The sequence below is a fragment of the Salarias fasciatus genome, chromosome 1 (genome assembly GCF_902148845.1).
Source record: "Salarias fasciatus chromosome 1, fSalaFa1.1, whole genome shotgun sequence".
Lineage (NCBI taxonomy): Eukaryota > Metazoa > Chordata > Actinopteri > Blenniiformes > Blenniidae > Salarias > Salarias fasciatus.
This window is the reverse complement of record NC_043745.1, coordinates 25,219,720-25,240,618: the sequence shown is the minus strand read 5'-3', so window position 1 is coordinate 25,240,618 and position 20,899 is coordinate 25,219,720. Positions and strand designations below refer to the sequence as shown.

Sequence of the window (20,899 nt, the reverse complement as noted above, 5' to 3'; positions counted from 1 at the left end):
GTTATCATTTAAGTTCAAAAAGATAGTCTTATCGTTCGGCTGTGTTGTTTCTCCGCTGGGGGAGTTTGTGCCAATGACGTGATAAACTCTTAGCAACTAAATGAGCTTGTTTTTTCGCCAGCAGACCTCTGCATCATTTTCTGGACTTTAGCATTTGACCTATTTTTAGTCTTCGAAAAACAATAAAGGCAGAGTATTTTTTTGAGCCTATGCAGGGACACATTACTCCCACTTCAGTGTGAGTGTTGAGAACTGAAATGAACGGTTTCTTAAAGTTACACCAAAGTGGCGTCACAACATAATTAAACATTGCAGCCTGCTTCCTGCGTATACAAACACAAAGTTTACAAAGTCAGAATGGAGCTGTGACGTGCCCCGTTTCTCTCGGCAGCGTTTTATAAATATCCCAGAAAGCGAGTAGCATACAGCCGGGTTTTTAAAAAGCAAAGAAGGGGATGTAGGTGCTGTTTTGGGCAGAACTAAAAATAAAATGAGTCAGTTTTTGTTCATATATCATCGAGTACTTAGCTTGTTGCTCCCTTAATCCGAAGATGCACCCTTCCCGGGAGTACCAGGGGATGAAAGATCCAGGGCTGACAAATGTGCCCTAAAGCAGTGTCCAGCGAGCTAATATTAGCTAGCAAGGCTGCGCCATCCAACTGCATTTGTGGGACTTAACATAGAAAATCATTCATCTTCACCAACCTAATTCTCCTCTGTAGCATTTCATTTATTTTTTTTTTTTTTAAACATTAATGTCACTGTTTTTTTTAAAAGCACGGTTTGGACACGGCGTGTTTTTCCCAATTTTTGAGATTTTGTTACATTTGAAGAGGTGAAAAGTTGTGGTCAATTGATGTACTACCACGGCAAGCAAATATGTTCTCCAACATATTGAGCAAATATTACTCATATAGCACATTGTTACAGCTTTAGCGGGGTGAAGGAGATGTTGATTGAGCTCTTTCTGAAGCAACTTGGAGTTCAGTATGTTGGGTTAAACTTCCCCCCTGTCATTTTGCGTTGCCGGACGGTGGATGTTTAATGGTTCTTCATATTATATCACGATGGCTGTTGAGATTCACATTCAGTGAAACAAATAACTTTTTCTTGTGCCAGTTTTGTTTCTATTGAAAATCTGGTGGGTCTTTATAAAAACCCTGGAATCCTTCAAACAGATGTTTTCAAACTAACTTGCTTTATTTGAACATAATAAATTCATTAATTAAAAAGTTACCAAAGCAAATAACAGTTCAACCCCTAAAAAACTGATTTTGCATTATTAAACGTTAACATATGCATACATAAGCCCTATGTTTGGAATTAATTAACTAACCCTTAGTATCCAGCTCCTGTCCAACTCAATCTGGATGAAAATATTTAAATGCATGTATATACTAAATGATACATTACAGTTTATGCAGTAAATCTTGAAATCACATTGTCAGGGTCCATTCGAAAACGGCAGAGAGAGAAACACGCAGGTGGAAAAGCAGACGGAGGTTCAATAGCAGTGTCTGCATCGCATTAGGAGCACTATTACATTCATGGCATTTCCTGCAGAGGTGTGGCGCGGGTTAGGGAGGAGGCTAAAAAGGAAAAATGCCAGAACATAAAGGAAGTGGGAACACTGAACGCAAAGGTGAATGACTGATTTGTACATTTCCAGAAATATCAAATGCAATATTAAGCAAATGTGAGTCAGACCTCAGACGGCACACCATGTGAAGAGCTGGTGATAAATAGCCCTTTTCGGTGGCAGAGGAGTTGTCCCCAGCAATAAATGGCAGCAGAGTTCCTTCAATCACATATTTTTGGCTTGTAGGGGATTAATACATGCATGAGTTGCTATTTCTGGTGGAGGCTGCACTGAATTAGGGTCGCCTGGTTGCTGCTGCCTGTTTTTTATAGTGCGCCTTTTCTGGTTGGTGGAGCAGGGGAGTTTACGTCTGTTGACGTTTTTTCCTGCCCTGCTGTGGATCTGCATTTTCATGAATGAAGCTCAAGAGGGATTGGGAGGGTTAGACGCTAGACAGAGAGAGAGAGAGAGAGGGCGAGGGAGAGAGAGAGAGAACACATTACAGGGCGGGAGGGAAGGAAAGGCAGAATGGAGGAAAAAGCCAAACTAACAGATGCTTGAAGCAAAAGGCAGGGCTGAAAACAGGAGGGGAAAGATAAGATGAATGATTTTAGAGATTTAAGCCGTAACAGAAAAAAAAGGAAAAAAAAAAAAAAGATTTATTGGATGTGGTGACAGAGCTCTGAAGAAAACCCTGAACCTGAATGAATGCATGTGAATAATCAACAGTAAACGGTGAAATGATCCTTCATTGTGCTCTCTATTGTGTGATGTGCTGTTATACTGCAGCCCGCAAAGAGTTAATGCTTTTTCAAAACTACAACCCTCTGTAAAAACCAATGCAATCTGATTGGCTTCGCGAGCTGCAGGGTGGAGCTATTTCTCATAACATGCTGCAGTGACTACCATTAAGAGCTGAGGAAGCAGTCAGGGACTGACAAACAGCATCAGGGCAACATCAGAGGAGTTTGTCTGAATGCTAAATAAAGGCCCGGCTTTACTGGAGCACTCCTGCCGCTTCAGCTCCGAACAATTACCACTGAGGAATGATGCTGCGCAGGTTATAACGCAGCATGAAGCTGTGCCTCCTGTGCATGTGTGACATGCATGTACAGCCGGTCGCAGGTGAATGAAATTTAAAATGGACGGGAAGCAAGTGTGACTCAGTGAGTGCATGATTCAAGAGTACATGCACGGTAGGAGACAGAAGAAGACTGTGACTGCATGATGCCAACAATGGCAGAGCCGTAAAGCGGAGGCAGTTATTTATGGGCTGAATAAATGAAGCTGCTGTTTTCAAGGATTCCTGCCTATTGCAATCATTTCTGTTATTGTAGCTTCAGTTTTAAAAGAGGCTGTTGTATAAAAAGGTAAGAAACCAAGGTGGGAAAATGGCGGCCTGCGGGCCACACGTGGCCGCCCATCTCTCGAGTTCACAGCCTGGAAACCAGGTTGTAAAAATGGATGAATTAATGATGCTGCATGTGATGGCAGGATGGTGGTTATTTTAAGCGCTTTTTTAAACAGGTGTCAGTTGAACTGACTGCGACAGTTCATTTCAAGGTGAACACATCAGCGTGTGCACGCTCATTAAAGCGGAGAAGCATAATTTGCTGTTCTATTAAATTTGCCTCCTCTTTACTATGTTCTCCCTGTGTGTGAGCTCAGATTTCCCCCCACCGTCCAAAGTTAATTGGATACTTTAAACAGCCTGTAAGTGTAAATGTGAGTGTGACTCATTTTCTCTCTGTGTGTGCGTCATTAAAATTTACATGACGTTGAAGTGACTTGATTTTTCTTTTTCTTTTTTTTTTTTTTAAAGGGCTTCAAGGGACTTTTTCATGTTGGACTTTGCACTAACACAAAGGGAACTATCTGAAATTTCCCAGTTCATTTCACTTGAGATCTAATTGGACGTGTTCCTGTGTGGCCCCTCGGCTAAAAGGAGTGTGACACCAGTGCGAAAAAGGTCAAATGACTGCAGCACTGAATGTGGATCACGGGCAGATTTTGATTAGCGGCTGTGCAGGTGACCGGAGAGAAACGTAATGCAGGAGGAATATAATTGGTGGACTGGTAACTCTGGATTTCCGGCTATATAACACGGCCACATCGCTGTGTTACAGGGTGACATCGAACAGCGGAGTTCAGGAAATGCCGATCGGCACCGTCACCACCAGATACTCCTGTTTTACACCGCTGTACTTCCCATCACACACATCTTTCTTCTCCATGTGGCAAACTGCAAAAGATATTTTCACCAGCTGCTTGAACGTGAACAAAACGTTGGAATTATGTGAATGTTTTAGACTTCCCAATCGACGTAGAAGGATTTATTTTTGTGACTCAAGTGATTTTGTGAGGGCCGTGACTTTGAAAAAATCGTTACGTTTCACAGCTGCAGCAGTAGCAGTGAAGCAGGGCGCGGAGGATCCTGTGACGCCATGGCGTGTTTCTGTAATGCCTCAGTGCCAAAAGTTGCTCATTTTAACTTTGAAAAGGGGACGGACGTCTGTAACGGTGCCGTTGAACGAGGGAATATGACGGCTTCTCACTTCCAAACATTTTATGTAGCTATGACGACCATAGTGTTCACATCAGTGTTTTTATTTCAGGGACATTTGGAGAGAATGGTGGACAGCTGAGTCCACCGCTGCTGAAGCGACACTGTAAAAGCTTCCCTCTGCGTCTAAAAGCCGAGTCTGAGTGAGGGCGTGGATCACTGCGCTGTTTTATGTGCCTAAATAACTTTATTGTTAATAAGAGGGATTAATATATCGGGCATTATTGCATTAGTGGAAGGAAAAGTGTTTTTATTAGTGTTTTTCATAAACCACATCCACTTGAAGTTTTACTGCGGGCGTGTCAAATGCGGCATTAAACTGAGCGCGGGCCAAGAAAAACCATTTAATGTTATTTGTTTAAATTCAAAGCGGAGCGTCGCAAAAACAATTAGAGCATTTGGAGGCGCTGACACATGCAGATCGGCAAGGAAAAGTGAAAAACAATGAATGACTGAATGGAAAAACAATAAAACAACTGGCTTCGGGGGTAGTGTATAAACAGTGGTCAGAAGGACGGCGCGCGCAGAGAGCACGACTTTTTTTTTTTTTTTTTTAAATGAATGTCAGACAAACGTTCAAAACCAAACGCTCTATTAGAGTTCACTTATTACAATCAGTTGCAGGGAAATTTAATAGCAGCGGTGACAAACTCCCCGGTGCTTTCGTATTTCATTTCCATTCAAGGAGCTCTGGTCATCTGGCAGAAGTATTTTCTTCAAAAGTTACATTTCCCACAATATGTTTCAATGAAATGTAGACCACCTGCAGTACATGTCATTACAGCCAATTTGATCGGCCATATTTCACCAAGGTTTTTTTTTTTGTGTTACATTTCCCCCAAAGGCTTTCCATGTACAGAATTCCCTCTATAAAACCGGTTGTGAGTACTCACATCATTTCATTATTCAGTTTTTTTGGCCTGCACCGAATGTCTGCAGCACGACGATAAATCAAATTATATTACATGTCTGTTTTTTATTGTGTATTTTACTACTCTGAACAAGTTCTTTATAGCTAAACGGCGAAAAACCTGTTCGGCAAATAAAAACAACATGGCAAAGTAAAAATTTAGGCATACGCGCAACGATTTCAAATTTATATGGCAGTTCAGCCACTTTATGAACTGTGTGTTCTGCCTCAATAAAGCGCAGAACTGTCTCTTAAAAGCGCGTTTGCGTAAACGTGATGGAGGGAGTGAAAGGTGACAAGGTGAGAGTGGATAAGTGAATGATTGAGGGGTTGGTGGGATTAATAGGTATGCTGGGGTTTCAGATTAATGACTACAGTATGTTAGCAAGACCGGGGCGAGAGGAGAGTCCATTTACCTCTCGGCGATGGAGCGGCGTTGCTCAGCGACGTGAGTTTTGTGCGTCTCTCGGCACCTGAGGATGGAAAAGTATAGGAGGAGACGCAACATTATCACACGTGCGACCGAGGGGAAAAAAAGAGATCGACAAGCTCGTAATCTTTAGGTGGATTTCTCAGAGAGAGATGTCACTTTGTCACAAAAGTCCAGCCTGAGTTTTAAAGTCAGCCAAAAGTCAGTTGAAATTTTAATGGAAATATTTTCTGTCTGACATAAAAAAAAAAAAACACAAAATCATTGAAGGTAAAAACTTCAAAGCAGCCCTTGATTAGATTTTTATTGTGCAGACTGTACAGAGGTTCAGTCAGTTACACAAACTTCCTTCTGACAAGCGATCTGGATAATGTAGAACATAAAAATAAAAGAAAGAAAGATTTATACAAGCCAAGACATGACGCACAGTGAATGAGGTAGAGATGTGAAATCAGAAGAAAACGTTGGCTGGAAAACGTTTTTATTCATAATGAATTCCCTTTAGACCGAGTCAACTCAGCAGTGCTCTGGCTCTTCTGTGAACGTCCTAAAATCTTTCAGAGTTTAAATTATAACCCACAGGATGCTGACACTAATAGCTGTATTCGGAAGTCATCAAATCCTTTGAATTAATGTCAGTAAATCGTATTAAATGTCAACCAGAGGTCGGGGGAAAAAAAAATACTCAAATAATTACTAAATGTAATGGATTTTGAAACAAGTGAGCAGAGGAACAGGTGTCGACTCTGCTGCCAGACAAACAGCAGACACCATCATGGTAAGTGCCTGTTGTTGGCCGGCGTCGGTTCAGGCTCCACTGTCTGTCATGAGGGCCTGGTGCTGCCGGGTCATGCAGAGATGACAGTAAAAAATGAACTGCATGGTCTCGTGGGTCCCACAACACACTCCGGACCTGGACGGACGCCAAACAGCGCTGGGCCTCATTGAGCGAGCTTACAGGGGGGAGACCTGATTTCAGATTTAACAGTGTTGTAAAAATGTCCATCCAGATGTCACAAGTTGACACATGTGAGGACAGTAGATGTGTTTGTTAGAAAGACTGGTGAGATGAGACGAACGGAGAACCTACAGCGTAATATAATGCACATTTAATTACATGAAAGACAAATAAGCATCTTAATTTTTCATATTTACAACAAAAATGGTAAAGACATGAAAAATAAGTTCAGTCTCAGTAAAAGATACATTTTAGTGAATGTGAGTTAACCCGATAACCTCTCACCTATTCTTCCTCACTCATGTCACGAAAGGCCACACCGAACTCAGCAGGTTTCTTTAAACAGTCAAAACACTGAAACTGTTTGTAGTTGGACTACTTCTTTGAGAACCTTAAGGAGTCTGGAGTTTTTCCTATAACCTGCAGTCGATTCCATCAAATGTCTGTCGGCTGAATTCATCCATCGCTAAACAAACACAGCACGCATGATGTGGAACACTTCAAGCTGTCAGCCGAGAGCCTGCTTTTTGCAAACTGACACTCGATGAGAGTCACATGTCCTTTTTTTTCCTGCCGTCAGATGCGCTCGATTAAATGACTGTGCTGGGTTTATTACGATGAGCGGCAGTCACATAAAACTGTTGGCCGTCTATATTTATTTCGAATCGATACAGACTGATGAACGCATGTCTGGGATGTTTTTCTCATATTCTCAAAAATAAATAAGAGACAGTGGTGTGTCATGGACGGCGCTCGTTAACAATCCAGACACATCCTCAATAACGGCAAACATCCATTATCGCATCGTCTCATTGTTGGAGTGAGTCAAGCATCTTGTGGTCATGTGGCCGGGTCTTCCTGTATTTCCATTTTTTCCCCCTCTGGTGGACCGACATGTTTCCAGTCAGGTCATGAGAAATTACATTGTAGTACTGAAGCAATGTGCATAGCGTAAGAGAAAAAAAATCTGGAAAATTAAAATGGTATTTGTAACTGATATCTTCACAGGAACTGACAGCTGCTGAAAGGAGAAGATGACAGGAGCAAGACGACTTACTGCAGGGGCTGCTCTGGTGGTACAGCAGATAGGAGAAGGACAGGACAGGCGCCAGATCGCTGTGGACCCCGACTCTTCCGGCCTCGTTTGCGGCCTGTGTGTTTGCTTTGTTCACGTCACTCTTCTGCTGCTGTCCCGCATCTTCCTGGTCGGCCCACACCACGCCCCTCTCCCTCAGCACCAGGTGCTCCAGCTCCTGGTTCTCCTTCTCATCAACTGCCGTGGCCAGCCCGGACTCGCACAGCGACGAGTAATGCCGACTGTAGGCCGGCAGCAAGATGTTCATCATTCTGAAAGGCGATGGAAAAATGACTCTGAGACCTGCATCTTAGGAGGATGTCACTTCACTGGACAAAACCATTTGTAGCGTCCGGTTTATCAAAACATTGCCATGACAGCAGGAATTCATCTACACAAGCCACACCGAGGCCGTTCACATCTACATGGAAAATCCGATTAGTAACTGATTTCTGGAGTGATCAGTTATTCCAATGATCATGTAAACAACAAATCTTTAGGGTCATAGAAATGGAGATGCTGTAGCAGAGGAGGAGAACGCAGATTTTCTGTCAAAACCGTGTTGAAATATTGTTTATGGTAATAAGTCACTGAAAACAACACTCTGGGTCAGTCAAGCTGCCCCGGCGGACCCTCGGGATGTAAAGCGGGGGTCACGTTTATTATTTTCCTGCTCCACAAAACTAAACAGCTCAGAAATCCAAGGTCCAGGGCAGCAGGGAGGCAGGATTAATCTGATGTGAAGAGCGGTTTCTTCAGGTACACCAACGGTCACAATTCACTCAAGTAAATCGAAAGAAATTGTGGGTCAACCTACTTCTGCATGCGTTTGTTCTCCTGATCCTGCACCGCGGTGAGCTCCACCATCTGCTTGATGTGCTGTTTGAGGTCGCTCACCTCCAGCTCCAGTCTGTGGCAACGCAGGTCCTTCTCTAACACCTGAATGTGGGGAGGAGGAGAGGTCAGAGAGCAGCGGCGAGAAAACAGCCATTTTAATTTAACAGTGGCCTTAATTAGCGCTGCGTTGGACACAATCAGAGGGGGGAAAGATGGCTGAAGGGTCAGGCTATGGGAAAGAACGTGTGTTCCTCCATGTTTCATCAGGAAAGCTGTCTACTCGGTGTGAGGGGATGCGGGGCGGTGGGGGCTCTGACGTAAAGAAACTACGAAACAACAGCAGAGAGAACATTTGACCGGGAGGTGCGTCACAGTTCTGGGTCAGTTCCTGGAAGAAAGGATAAAGAAGAAAAAAATAACATGGACATGGTTTTAGGTAACTGGCTGCTGTGTGAGGGATGAGTAAAGGGTATTGATTTATTCTCTTCAGTGATCCACGAGTGAGCTGGAGAAATAAAATGAGCACGGTTCTAATTACTGAGAGAACAGATGGGAAGAAAACAAAGACAGTCACGACACCAGAAGAGACTCAGCCTACCTTCCAAAATAAACAAACAAAAAACACCAAGCATTGAGTTTTGATGGATGTAACCCACACTGTAAAGTTTCTCCTCGACATTGGACTCCACATCAAGGGATTGTCTGTTTAGCGTTACCCACCATTTACCCGTAGGGATCGGCTGCCACGTTAATATGTTGCGTTTGTTTTTAAACATCACCAAAAGACGGTAAGGTTGCAGAATCAGCTTGATGGAATAATTAGAAGTTACAACACGGCCGACCCAAATTTATAGCTACATTAAAAGATGGAGTCATTCAAATTTTATATGTGGAATAGAACAGGAACTTTTTACTAGCTTAAAAAAAAAAAAAAAGCACAACAAAACAGAAAGAAGCCACACACCTCTGAAGTCTGATCGTTGGACTTCAGCAGCTTCATCTCGTTCTCGACACGATGAAGCAAGCCATCATTCTCCAGGAAACGTGCCTCTGCTTCCTTCAGGCGTTTACAAATGTGCTGCTGCTGGGTGCGCAAGCTGGCGATCTTACGCTCGAACTTACACGTGGCCTGTTGACAAGAACCGTGAAACCTGTGTGTTAATGGCTGTATGAAACGGAAAGCATTGATATTTTATGGTATATTAAAGGAGAGAAAAATACGAACAGAGGTATCAGCATGAGCAATATTTTTAAACAGTCCGTAAAAAGCATGTTGAATATATCAGCAAAAGTGAGGAAATAGACTGTTCTGACTGCTTCTGAGGCCACAGTGTGGTGAACACGCTTGACTTTAACAAGAAGCTCTCTGGTTCGAATCCCTTCTGCGTGCAGATTTTTTCTGGGTATTCTGGTTTTCTCTCAGTGTGTGTGAATATCTGTCCTGTGATGGACTGGACACCTGTCCTCAATGGACTCTGTTGTCACTCATAGTCAACTTGACACAAACGCAGCAAAGTGGCTTTATTAAAATTAGAGTTTAAAAGAGCATTCTCTACCATTAGGCATTTTTAAAAATAACCATATTTTGCATAGTTTACTTGGTTTTGCATGACAGTGCAAACTTTCCTCCCTACAATGCTTGAGAACTGACTTTTTATACTTTAAATGGCACATGCAGCTGGGACCAACCCTGGGACTAAAATGGCAGAGAACAGTAAGGCGCTGATGAGCGGTGACCCTGTCCTGTTGTGGCGTAAATGAGGGGCTAAGACAACTATAGAGAGCAGAGAAGTGAAATGATGACTCAGCAGCTGTTTTTCTGCGGGGATGATGGAATCTGTGGATCGCAGTGTAAGCATCAGCTACCTTCTCCGTCTTCTCTTTGGCACAGAAGTGTTGGACCTGCAGGTTGTCCTCCTCGCTGTAGCGCTGGCGCAGCTCATTCTCCTTCAGTTGTCTCTCCAGATCCAGCTGTTCTTGCCTGATTTGGGCTCGGCTTGAGAAGATTCGCTGCAGCGCTTCTGACACCCTGGAGGGAGGGAGGAAGGGAGGGAGGGAGGGATGTTTTCCAACAAGCACTGCATTAACATGTCAAACTTCTTAATACGACTTTTTTTCTATTTAATAACACTCTTTTGCAATTAGTTACCCTCTGTCTCTGAAAAATAAATATTTTTTTCCCTTCAATTTTCCCTAATTATGCTTTCAATTCAGTGAAACCGCTAGAATGAATGTGACTATTAAAAAAACGCTTAAAAACCAAAAAAAAAAAGAGAGCATGTGGTGGTAAATGCAAGTAAACACAATTTTCATTGAAACAGTCATTTTATGGTTATTTCCAGTGGCTGCTGTGGTGTTGTTTTGGACTGCATTATACTGACAGGGTGTTTGTCCACTCTGATTCACATACATGAGTGGGGACACAATATTAGAAACACCTCTTAGTATAATGTAATGCAATAAAAACAGCACCATCACCACAGGGATTCAAGCCAAATGTGATTATAAGCTGCTGTGCCACATATAAGGGGCAGATTTTATAATATTGCTGTGCCAAGAGCTCCTCGCAGCCCACTTGATCAAGTATTTAACACATCCTAAAAGGTCAAGTAATATATAAAAAAATTCTCGCCCTATTATATTTAGCTCAATGCAGTGATATATCCAATACTGTGATTATACTATAAAGTATTTTTATTACAATATGTTTGTTTATTCATATAAATTACCGCAGTGGAAGCCAGGTCTCGATTATTCAGTCAAAGCTATAACTTTTCTCGTGATCTGCGGCTTCCACAAGATGCCTCATCCGTTCACGCTGAGCCAGAAAGATATTCTTAGCTTTCTGATGTATATACATATTCCTGGAATAGAGTTGAGGCGATACTCAGATTGGATGCAAGTGGCTGTCTCGTTGAGTTAAAGCAGGAGGGAAAGACAGGAGAGGCATGCAGGTAAATAAGGCTGGAGAGCTGTCGCTGAAATGTGACTGCACTCTTCAATGTAACTCCGGTGACGTAGGAGACGTCGTGGCCTTGCTAGACTGCTGAATTTTTAATAGCGTGAGAAGCGTGCAGCTTCTATTCAGAGCCTCTCACTGTGCGAGTTGTGAATTCTGATGCCAGTGAATGAAGTGTGTGGGAGTCAGACTCATTCAGCTTTTCCTTGTCCCCCCGCCCCCAACCCAAATACCCTGACAGATGCCACTCCGTGCCTTAAAAGACCACCGGCTAGGACGGAGCGAAGAGATCTAAAGGAAAATATAAGGAATCTGGAAATGTAATGAATTAAAAAAGGCTACTTGAGGCTTAGCTGTCCTCATCATTATTTAAACTCCTCCTTTAAGTAAGAATGTGAAGCTCATACAAACTCTGGCAGTTTGTTGTGTTTATGAAAATCTACAGCATTTCATGGCAGATCAAACAGAAAAATGAATTCCCTCAGTGACATGTTTTCATCCCCAATGCAAAATTGTCAGTTCCTATCAACAAATAACATTGCTATTAATAGAATAAATGGCAGCAATGCATGTAAAATCAAACTAAATTTAGGTTGTACAGTAATAATATCCTTGTCTACATACATTTCAAACAAATGTTACAAGATGGTGTTTTATCAGTCGTTTGGAGAAAACTGTTATTCACTTTGATAGAGAAGTGGGGATGATCGGTATTAAGACATCTTGTTATACCTAAAAGTGCAGCATGACGTCCCTTTCAAGGATTCACTGGTTTCCAGGAAAAGAGAATTTTTCCAGGAGGCCTGAAAACCTCATTCACAGGACAGTGTTTAATGGAAAGTAAACAAGTAAGTCTTTGCAAAGTAAAACAAGAAAAACAAAACCTGAGACATGGGAATAACACCAAGTTATGGGAATTGATCCAGACTCACATTAACAATTTAGTAGCCATGTATAATTGTCACTTTTCGACAATCTGTTTTTTTTTTGGACGATTCTCTGCAGGTTGCTTGTCACGGAGTCCACTAATGCGCCGGGTAACGAGTATATGCACACGGCAGCACAAGCACATAAACAAACAGCAGCTGCCTTTTTCAACTAATGATACCTACACCGACATTGTGTTACCATTCTGAGTTTGCAGAAGTGCTACAGGCAAAAAAAAGGTTGCGTTGCTTCTATTTTCGCAAACATTTTTCATGCGTGAGACCTTGAAAGTGCTGCTCCTGGTTAAAAACTACATTTGAACTTGGGGATTATGTTTGTGGAGAAGAGCTAAATAAACACTTTTTACCATCACCGCTCCGCCGTCATTATAGCTCACCGTTAAAAATATTCCAAACAAACCATTTTAAGGCACCCCAAACCATGAACATAAAGTATTTTCCTGGGTGATGCCAGGATTTTTTTTCCTTCGCTTTATTTTTTTCTGTAACAAACATTTAGCTCAGCTAACTTTGAGCCATAACCTTCAACAGCAAAGCCACGACTGAACTTATAATGAGCTGCTATTAAATGATGGTGTAGTTTCATTTGAGAACAAACACCTGACAGAGCAGGAGGAAGCCAAAAATCTTTGGTTCATGTACATAAGCTCCGTGAAATTTAACTGTTATGTGGTATGTTAAACTGAAATGACAAACCGAGTTTAATGATGACAACAGAACAGTCACAGAAACAGCGACACCATAAAGAAAATGAGACGGAACGCATTTCCCCCCCTCACGATGTTGCTGGGGATTCTGCTCAAGGTTAACGATTCACGCCTTTACCCTGAGAGGATCAAGCTGAGGAGAATGTGTTTAGGATGCGCCGCCCGATGCCTCAGATGGAGGCGACGCAGGCAAGTTGAGCTCAGAAGACCCTGAGGCACACCCCGGGCATGCTGTGGGGATTATAAATCCCGTTTGGACCAGAGATGCCCCGAGAAACCCCAGAAAGAGCCGGGGACAGTCCACGGAGAAGACGGCGCCAACTAACTAATGGCTACTTGTTCTAATCCACTGAAATAGCCACCTGTTCGACAACAATGAAAGTAAAGGTTTGCTGATTATTTTGCAAGTATATAAATCTGTTCACTAGGCAACCGACTTATAATTTAGATTTTAGTTTAAATCCTTTCCCCCCGCCGCCAATCTGCACGATGTACTAGTTGACCCTACAGTAAAAAAAAAAAAAAAACAGCCTGCATTAAGACATTTACATTCATGAAATGATGAGAAAAGGTCTATATAGAACGGCATTACTGACTATGCTGCTCATGACAATATATTATCCGACACTGTAAAAAAAAAAAAAAAAAAAAAAAAAAAAAAACTTGAATCAGGTGACCTTATATGACTTCACAGTATTGAGCTGATTTAACAGACTCCGTGCTCAAAACATAATTAACTAATAGTTTTCTAACATGACTGCCAAAAAATACAGTACATAAATAATAATTAAAAAAAAAAAAAAAATACGATAAATTGGAAAAGCCTTCGTGATTACACGGCCTGACCCAGCCAATTAAAAAAAGGCCGCTACAGACCTGGCTGCTCTCATCACCAGTCAAACTCCACATTTAAACTGAGATTTTTATGCTCATACAAACTACAGCAATGCCATAACCGATCCATAACATCGGCATATTTAAAAAGGGAAACGGGAATGACCAAAAATACACAGCACCCCCTGCAAAAACAGCTATCAGCACTTACTGACAGATATAATCACATCTGCAGATAATACATTCACTTGTGTGAACACATTGAGATTTGCCACCTACTATATATTTTGAGTCAGCATCCTTACTAAACCTTAGAATCAGATGACTTTCAATCATTTGACAATACTCCGTACACACTCCACAAAACAGAATCTTTAGCTCTGCAAATTCAATTGCATGAAAAAGAAAAAAGAGAGGTGAAAGCAACAAAATAGCATTGACTGGAAAATACTCCTTAACTTTACGACCTCACCCACGATGCATCGCCAGCTTACAGAGCCTGACCCCTTCCTTGGTAATTATGGAGAACCAGAACCACAGCACTTGTCTTCATCACACAATGCCTCAGTAAACGCAGGCAACATGTTCGGAGACTGAATCGGTGTCACAATTCCAATTAGACTGGCGTACAATAAAAAAGGTTTATGATACAAAGAGAAACAGTTGACATGCGGTAAGACTCTAAATCCTGCTCGTGTACATGCTTACCTTTTGAACTCTGCTTGTTTCTGGGAAGAAGTCGTGTTCAAAGCATCCGACGTGTTGTTCTTCGACTCGTACTCCTTTAGTTTTTGCTTTAACTGGAGAATCTTTAAAAATAGGGAGGGGGGAAATATAACAGACATTAGTCTGAAATAAACCAAAGACCGTTGAGCGAACGCTGAAGGTAAAAAGTTCAAGGTAGGAAAAAAAAGTTATTTTTGTGTTGTTTAACAATACCTCTTGCCGTTGCTTCTCACATATCACTGCATATTGGCCGATGTGACTGTCCAGGCTGACAACATTACTCTTCAGCTGACGAGCAAAAGTATTGACACAAAATTAGTTATTTGCAAAGATTTAGCAAAATGACCATCCAACAATGACAAGTGTTAGATTACACTCATCGGAAAACAATATGATGTTTGATTACTAACCGACGACTTAATTTCCTTGGCTCTGTTGGCATACTTAAGCGTGTTGTGGGTGTCGTCATAAGACAGTGACGAGGGGCTGATGTTGGCAATCATGACCGTCCTGCAGTTGCCTCCCAAGGAGTCTTTGAGTATCCTCGTCAGCTTGCTGTCCCTGTATGGTATGTGAGTTTTCTTACTCTGAAACAGACGAAAAATTTAGCATCAGTCCAAAAAATGGTCTTGGATTCCCTTAAAGCACACACAGACAAGTTACTTGGAACAACACAAGAAAAAAAAATTCTTGAGGTTTCAATGTACTTGGCAAGTTTAACCAATGAAAGTTTTAAACGAACAAATGCAGAATCCCAAAATTGGCAAATTATAACAAAACAAGACATGAATCAAAATAAAAAAAATGGAAAAGAATGTTTCTTCTGCAGTACATGGAGGAGTAACCACAAATGTGAGTAGCGCCGTAACATGCATTCTACATCTGGACGTGCTCCACAAGAGAAGCTTAGTAACAGCACACTGTTTTGGTGGGGACCAATAAACCGAACAGGGAACAAAAATTCAGTGTGGAGCATTCATTCAAGAGCTGAGGTCTCTCTGCAGCTGGTCGGCGAACACGGCTCAGCCACCAATAACGGCATTAGACAAACTACAGCTGCTTAGGTGAGTCACAGTCTCGTGGGCTTTGGGATTGCAGAGAGTCGCATTAAAGATAAGTTTGCAAAGGAGTGAAAAATGATCTCTTTTGGGGATCGCAGTTGTGCCTGCACTTCTGCCTGGAAATACCCTAAGTCTACATCTGGATTCAAAGATCTTAGCTGTAGTTCATGTCAGGTCCGGGGAGTGTCAGGGTAACTGTGCCATTTGGGAAAGTCGCCATTTTAAGCAAGCATTCAAAGCTATGTCAGAGTCATAATCTGAAAGTAAATAACTATAAAAGGAAAACCGAAGCTCTGTTTGTTTGGACTCCATTACTGTGATCCATTGTGATGAATCTGTCAAAGATTCAGCGTGAGATGATCCTCTGCTGCCTGAAGGTGAATGGACGGGCCTGCACTTGTGTAAATGAGACGTGGGTAATGCAGCTACAAATCATTAGTGGCAGTTCCAGATGTTTTTCTTTAAACTTGTCGTCCACCTTGAGGTCAAAAACGACCAGAGAGTTCAGTAAATCTCCAGTTCAAAATCTTTCAGCTGGCAAACATCAACCACCCCACTTTTTTTTCCTTCCTTCTTTTTTTTCCCTTCTTCTATCTGCTGGAGTTACATATGTGCCAAACATAAAGTTCAGTGCTGCTATATCAAAGCATCCACTATCCCATCGCTGTGCGATATTTCACAGTAAAATGAGGCAGAAGTTTTATCCTCAGCTGACTGTGAACTCACTGCACCATGGTGACACAAGCAGTAGTGCTTTCTTTTTAATTATCGTCTCAGACCACAATTAAATTCCACTGGACATATCTCTCTGCTTCTCTTGTAAGACAACTCCATGAGCATAAAATAGCAATTAGCACAAATGTCATAAACGCTACTCATTAACGATGTGAAACAGTAGTTTCGGAGCATGAGCTTGGCGATCCGATACTCAGTATTATTTCAAAACTATTAACCCAATATGAGGCAGCACAGAAAGTCCGTTCCATATGCATAGCTGCAAGGAACATGACCGCATCTAAGAAATGTTAACAACCACATAACAGCACTCTCAAAAAGCCCAGTTTTCCCCCTTTCTACACTGTTGAGCACGACTGGCAATATCGAATGCGCCCGTGTTTAACGACGGGTTCAGAAAGCCCCTTTCATAGGCGGGAAACACTGGTCTTGTGTGGAAGAAGGCCAAGAACTGGTGTGTCGTCAAATGTTTCTGCATTGGTTTGAACATTGCCTAGGGCAAACAACTTACAACAAAAACCTCTGTGCGGCAAAGCATGAAGATGACACACTGAACTGCTCAAACAAGACGTAGCAGACATTCTTCTCGCGCAAACCGATGGCATGTCAGCCCAGACACAAGTGGGGACATTCTTTCCTGTAAACAACATGGATTCCTTGTCTGCCAGCAGTAAACACTGGAGCAGCAACAATCACTGGGAAGGAAACGGTGGGCGTCGGGACCCGAGCGGGTCAAACTGAGAGCCCATGACTGCGACGCTCAAAAATTGGCGGTGGTCGGGCTCCAGCACCTACTGGACGGCTCCCAGGAACCAACACAGCTCTACCCGAAGGGTGAAGCAAACCTGTGGAAGACGGATCGTATTTCAACATGGCCGCGTACACGAGCACAGCACTTCCTAAATGCAATGCGGCCTGCTTGCTTCTCATCCCTTGAGACTGGTGTGTAAAACGAGAACGCTGCTTGACAGGTTAATGTATGCAACTAGAATGAAATAATACCCAAATACTGGGTTGAGTCTCCACTTCCCAGGCTCTCCGTTTCATATGGAGGCTAATGGTCAACTTCACATACCTACCAACATAATATTCTGTCAAGCACATTATATCAATAAATGACTACTATTTGCAATCGTGAACATAACAAAAAAAACATTTCACCATAGTTTATGACCAAAATTTACTGTATTTGGCCATGTTATACATTTATGACAACATATGCAACTCACCTGTCAACCAGCTAAAACTTTTTTTCCAACAGAAGCTGTGATCTGTGTGTGTGTGTGGGTGTGTGTGTGTGTCTCTCTCTGCCAACACGGAGACTTTTTCTGAGTATTCATAATTTCAGATTCTGATAATTACGAGAGCCGGCAGACGACACTAATTTCACCGTTATGTTTTTGTGAAGCGATCAGTGACTTTAACTGCCAGCTGCCATGGAGATGTTTCGGAGATTGCTCCATAAAAACAGTATTTAATATTCAAAGGGAGACTACGTTCCCACTTTCTGATCCTTATGCTTTGCTCCCTGATTACCAGAAAAAAAGAGGCGGCTTTCTAAGAATCAGTGGGCAGCTGGGGCAGGGCGATCTTGGAAAATGGAGAGAGTGTTTGTGACACAGACTGGCGCAGTAATGTGGAACTGATATGGATACAAAATTCATTCTTATCAACATGGATTGATATTACTTTGATCCAATTGATCTGGGTTCATTTTCCCTCTAAATTCACTTTATTATGCAAGACGGAGATGGTAATGTGGCTTGTGTAAGCAATGCAGTAAACATTTTGAGTTATTGGAAAGTGACCACGTCATTTACAGCAAGTCAGAAGTGAGTAATTCATCTAAATTCTTTTTTTTTTTTTTTTTTAAAGAATAATATAAATAGCACTTTGCTGTACAGTACACAAACTGGAGCGAACTCACCTTTGGGTCAGCAAGAGTATTGATAACGTTTCCGAGTGCGAGGAGGGAGCGGTTGATGTTCGCGCCTTCACGTAGGCGTGCCCCTTTGGCGTTGGTGGCGCTGGCTCTCTCGGAGCCCGCCAAGTCAATCAGGCTCATTTTGGCAATGCAGACGTTTGGATTGAGGCTAGCAGTTTTGTCCTGCTGCCTCAAATATATCTAGAGGAGAGAACATAAAGCTGTCAAGAGCCAAACTGGGATTCATTGTCGCCAAATGAGATTCTAACGAACACATATTTACTCTTGGAAAAAACTTGTAGGTAAAGTACCCACCCACTTGAATTTGATGAGCGTAAACATTGACTGAGCTTTTACGTTGTCTGCATTAAGTGATGACACTGCAGCACCGTTGTTCAGTGGGATTTATCAATCAAAAACGGGTTAGAATACCTGAAACACTGCATGAGATCTGGAAGATGTGGCATTCATATCAGTGGGATGCTGGGTCCTGTTTCGATTGCCAGAATCCAAAGCCTCGAGAATGTGCTCAGCAGATTTGGGCTGCATAAAAAAAAAAATAATAATAAGGAGAAGAACATGTGTGGTGGTGTTTGTGTTTGTCACAGTAAAGAACTCCATTTGAAACTGCCAGAGAATGTGTACACCACAGAAGCTCAACAGTAAGGCAGTATCCCTCAGAATGGAGAGAATCCTCTGATAGATTCATTTTATTTTAAAGAATTTAATGAACTGCTCCACAAGAAAACCAAAAATATCGTTGAATCGCCATGGAATTGGGTGAATAATATAAACACTTATGTCACTTTGTGCGCATAATTATAGAAACAAAAAGCACTCATTTGAAGTAAGTACTCTATAATTAAGTGTTCTCTTATTTTTCCCAAATTCCTGTCATTTCAGCATACAAGGCCAAGGACAATTCCTAAACAACAGCATGGCTGGAATCAATTTTCTTGTAGTTTTTTCTTTTATAAGACCCTGTATAAAGAATAAAATAACTTGGGGATAAAAAAAGCAATGCCATTCAATTTGCAGAAATAAGTGAGGGCAACCTAAATTAGACCCATGTGCAATAAATTAAATGCAATGACACCAGTATTTTGTGCAATAATAAAAAGGGTATTTATAACTTGAATGTGCTACTAACCTTATGCAGTGTGAGGCCCTGAACAACCACTCCTTTAGACCCATCTTCTCTGACGGCGAGAGGGCCGGCATTGGCCAACAAGTCTCTGATCTGTTCATTGTAAACCTGTGAATAGACAGCAGGTACAACAGTCAGCTGCAGCAAAGCCGATAAACAAAAAAAGCATGACTGGGTTAAAGCTTTTTGAAAAAGACGAGGTGACACTGCGAAAGCTCTGAAGTGTTACGATCAAAGTAAACACGAATGTGCAAAACACCGTCATGCACCGAGAAGAGCCAGAAGTGTGGGTTATACATAAATATCACACTGCAAAAGTATGAAAATCACTCTGGCATAAAAAAAAAAAAAAAAAAGCAACAAGTTGGGCACTAATACTGAGAGTGACGACAATAAAGACAAAAAAACAGAAATACTGATCTGATCACCTCAAGATATGAGAATGCGACAGTAAACTCTTTCTCATCCTTGGCATCATCCATGCGGTTGAACAGCTCTGTCATTGTGCGATACATGACCCCTGGGTCGTCCTGAGAGCCCAGCATGGTGTGTGTCTTTCCTGCTCCAGTAGCCCCGTAGGCAAACACTGAAACCAGACAAGAAGAGACCAAAAGGAAAATATGTACAAACAGCAAGAACACTCATCACAGCAACAAATACAGCAAGGGCCTGTCTTTGGAAAAGGCACAGCTTTAAAAGTAACAGTAGCCGTTCTTTGTCAGGTAGATTTGGTAATGTATCTCCTCCTCACCAACTATGAACTCCACCTAAAATTGGTGCAAAAGACTATAAGAGCATTTCTAGAAATAAATCCGCCTAATAGCGTGTCATATTGAGGTTTTTTTTCTTTACATATAATGCATCATATTGTACAACAATTGTGTTCAATATTTTTAATCTATTTTATATAGCTGGGGAAACCTCAGCGAGATTAAAAATCTCTTTTACAAGAGTGTCCTGGTCAAGATCAGCAGCAGCACATTCCAACAAATACTGTGTCAATAACATGAAGACAATCTTTTCTAGAAATGTAGTGAGTAAATCATGCAGTTTAGAGATTTTAGGGTGGGAAATCCTAAAATGTGTGCGGTCAGTTTATTTATTTAGCAGACTTTATGATACAAGTGACATAATTGACACAAAGCAAATATTTACACCATGAGGGCACTCTTGGATCGTCATTTAGAGGAGTGACCTAGAAAGGGTCAAAATGAGACCTGGAAGCTCACAAGTGCTTTTTAGGTGACTCTAGTTATTGTGAATAAAAAAGTGTTTGTCAGTCTTTATTATGAAATGGACCTAATGTGCATATTATTGCATAAACCCCTTCAAGTTGACAGGCTAATCAGATTGAATCAGTTCCCCCTAGTTGCGCATTGCCTTTGGCCTTGATCCCAAAAGCAGGAGGACCATGGTTCAAATCCTGTGGTAGCAAAGGTACATGGTGTAAAAAGTAAGAACAGTACAGTCACTCGCTGAGTTGTCCCCTGTGAAAATGAGCCACTGA

The 20,899-nt window shown here is 41.8% G+C and overlaps 1 protein-coding gene across 1 annotated transcript in view; it reads right to left on the bottom strand.

The window, feature by feature from the left end:
• The window catches only part of kif18a (kinesin family member 18A), a 28,544-nt gene that overhangs the window by 4,434 nt on the left and 3,211 nt on the right, over positions 1 to 20,899 (bottom strand). Inside the window, exons 3-14 of the mRNA XM_030091940.1 lie at positions 19,821 to 19,978; positions 19,396 to 19,500; positions 18,678 to 18,788; positions 18,249 to 18,446; positions 14,936 to 15,112; positions 14,739 to 14,813; positions 14,508 to 14,608; positions 10,219 to 10,381; positions 9,317 to 9,481; positions 8,333 to 8,454; positions 7,498 to 7,787; positions 5,469 to 5,525 (exon numbers count right to left, since the gene is read on the bottom strand). Of these exons, the coding sequence (XP_029947800.1) occupies positions 5,469 to 5,525; positions 7,498 to 7,787; positions 8,333 to 8,454; positions 9,317 to 9,481; positions 10,219 to 10,381; positions 14,508 to 14,608; positions 14,739 to 14,813; positions 14,936 to 15,112; positions 18,249 to 18,446; positions 18,678 to 18,788; positions 19,396 to 19,500; positions 19,821 to 19,978 (1,722 nt within the window). The remainder of the gene's footprint in view (positions 1 to 5,468; positions 5,526 to 7,497; positions 7,788 to 8,332; positions 8,455 to 9,316; positions 9,482 to 10,218; positions 10,382 to 14,507; positions 14,609 to 14,738; positions 14,814 to 14,935; positions 15,113 to 18,248; positions 18,447 to 18,677; positions 18,789 to 19,395; positions 19,501 to 19,820; positions 19,979 to 20,899) is intronic.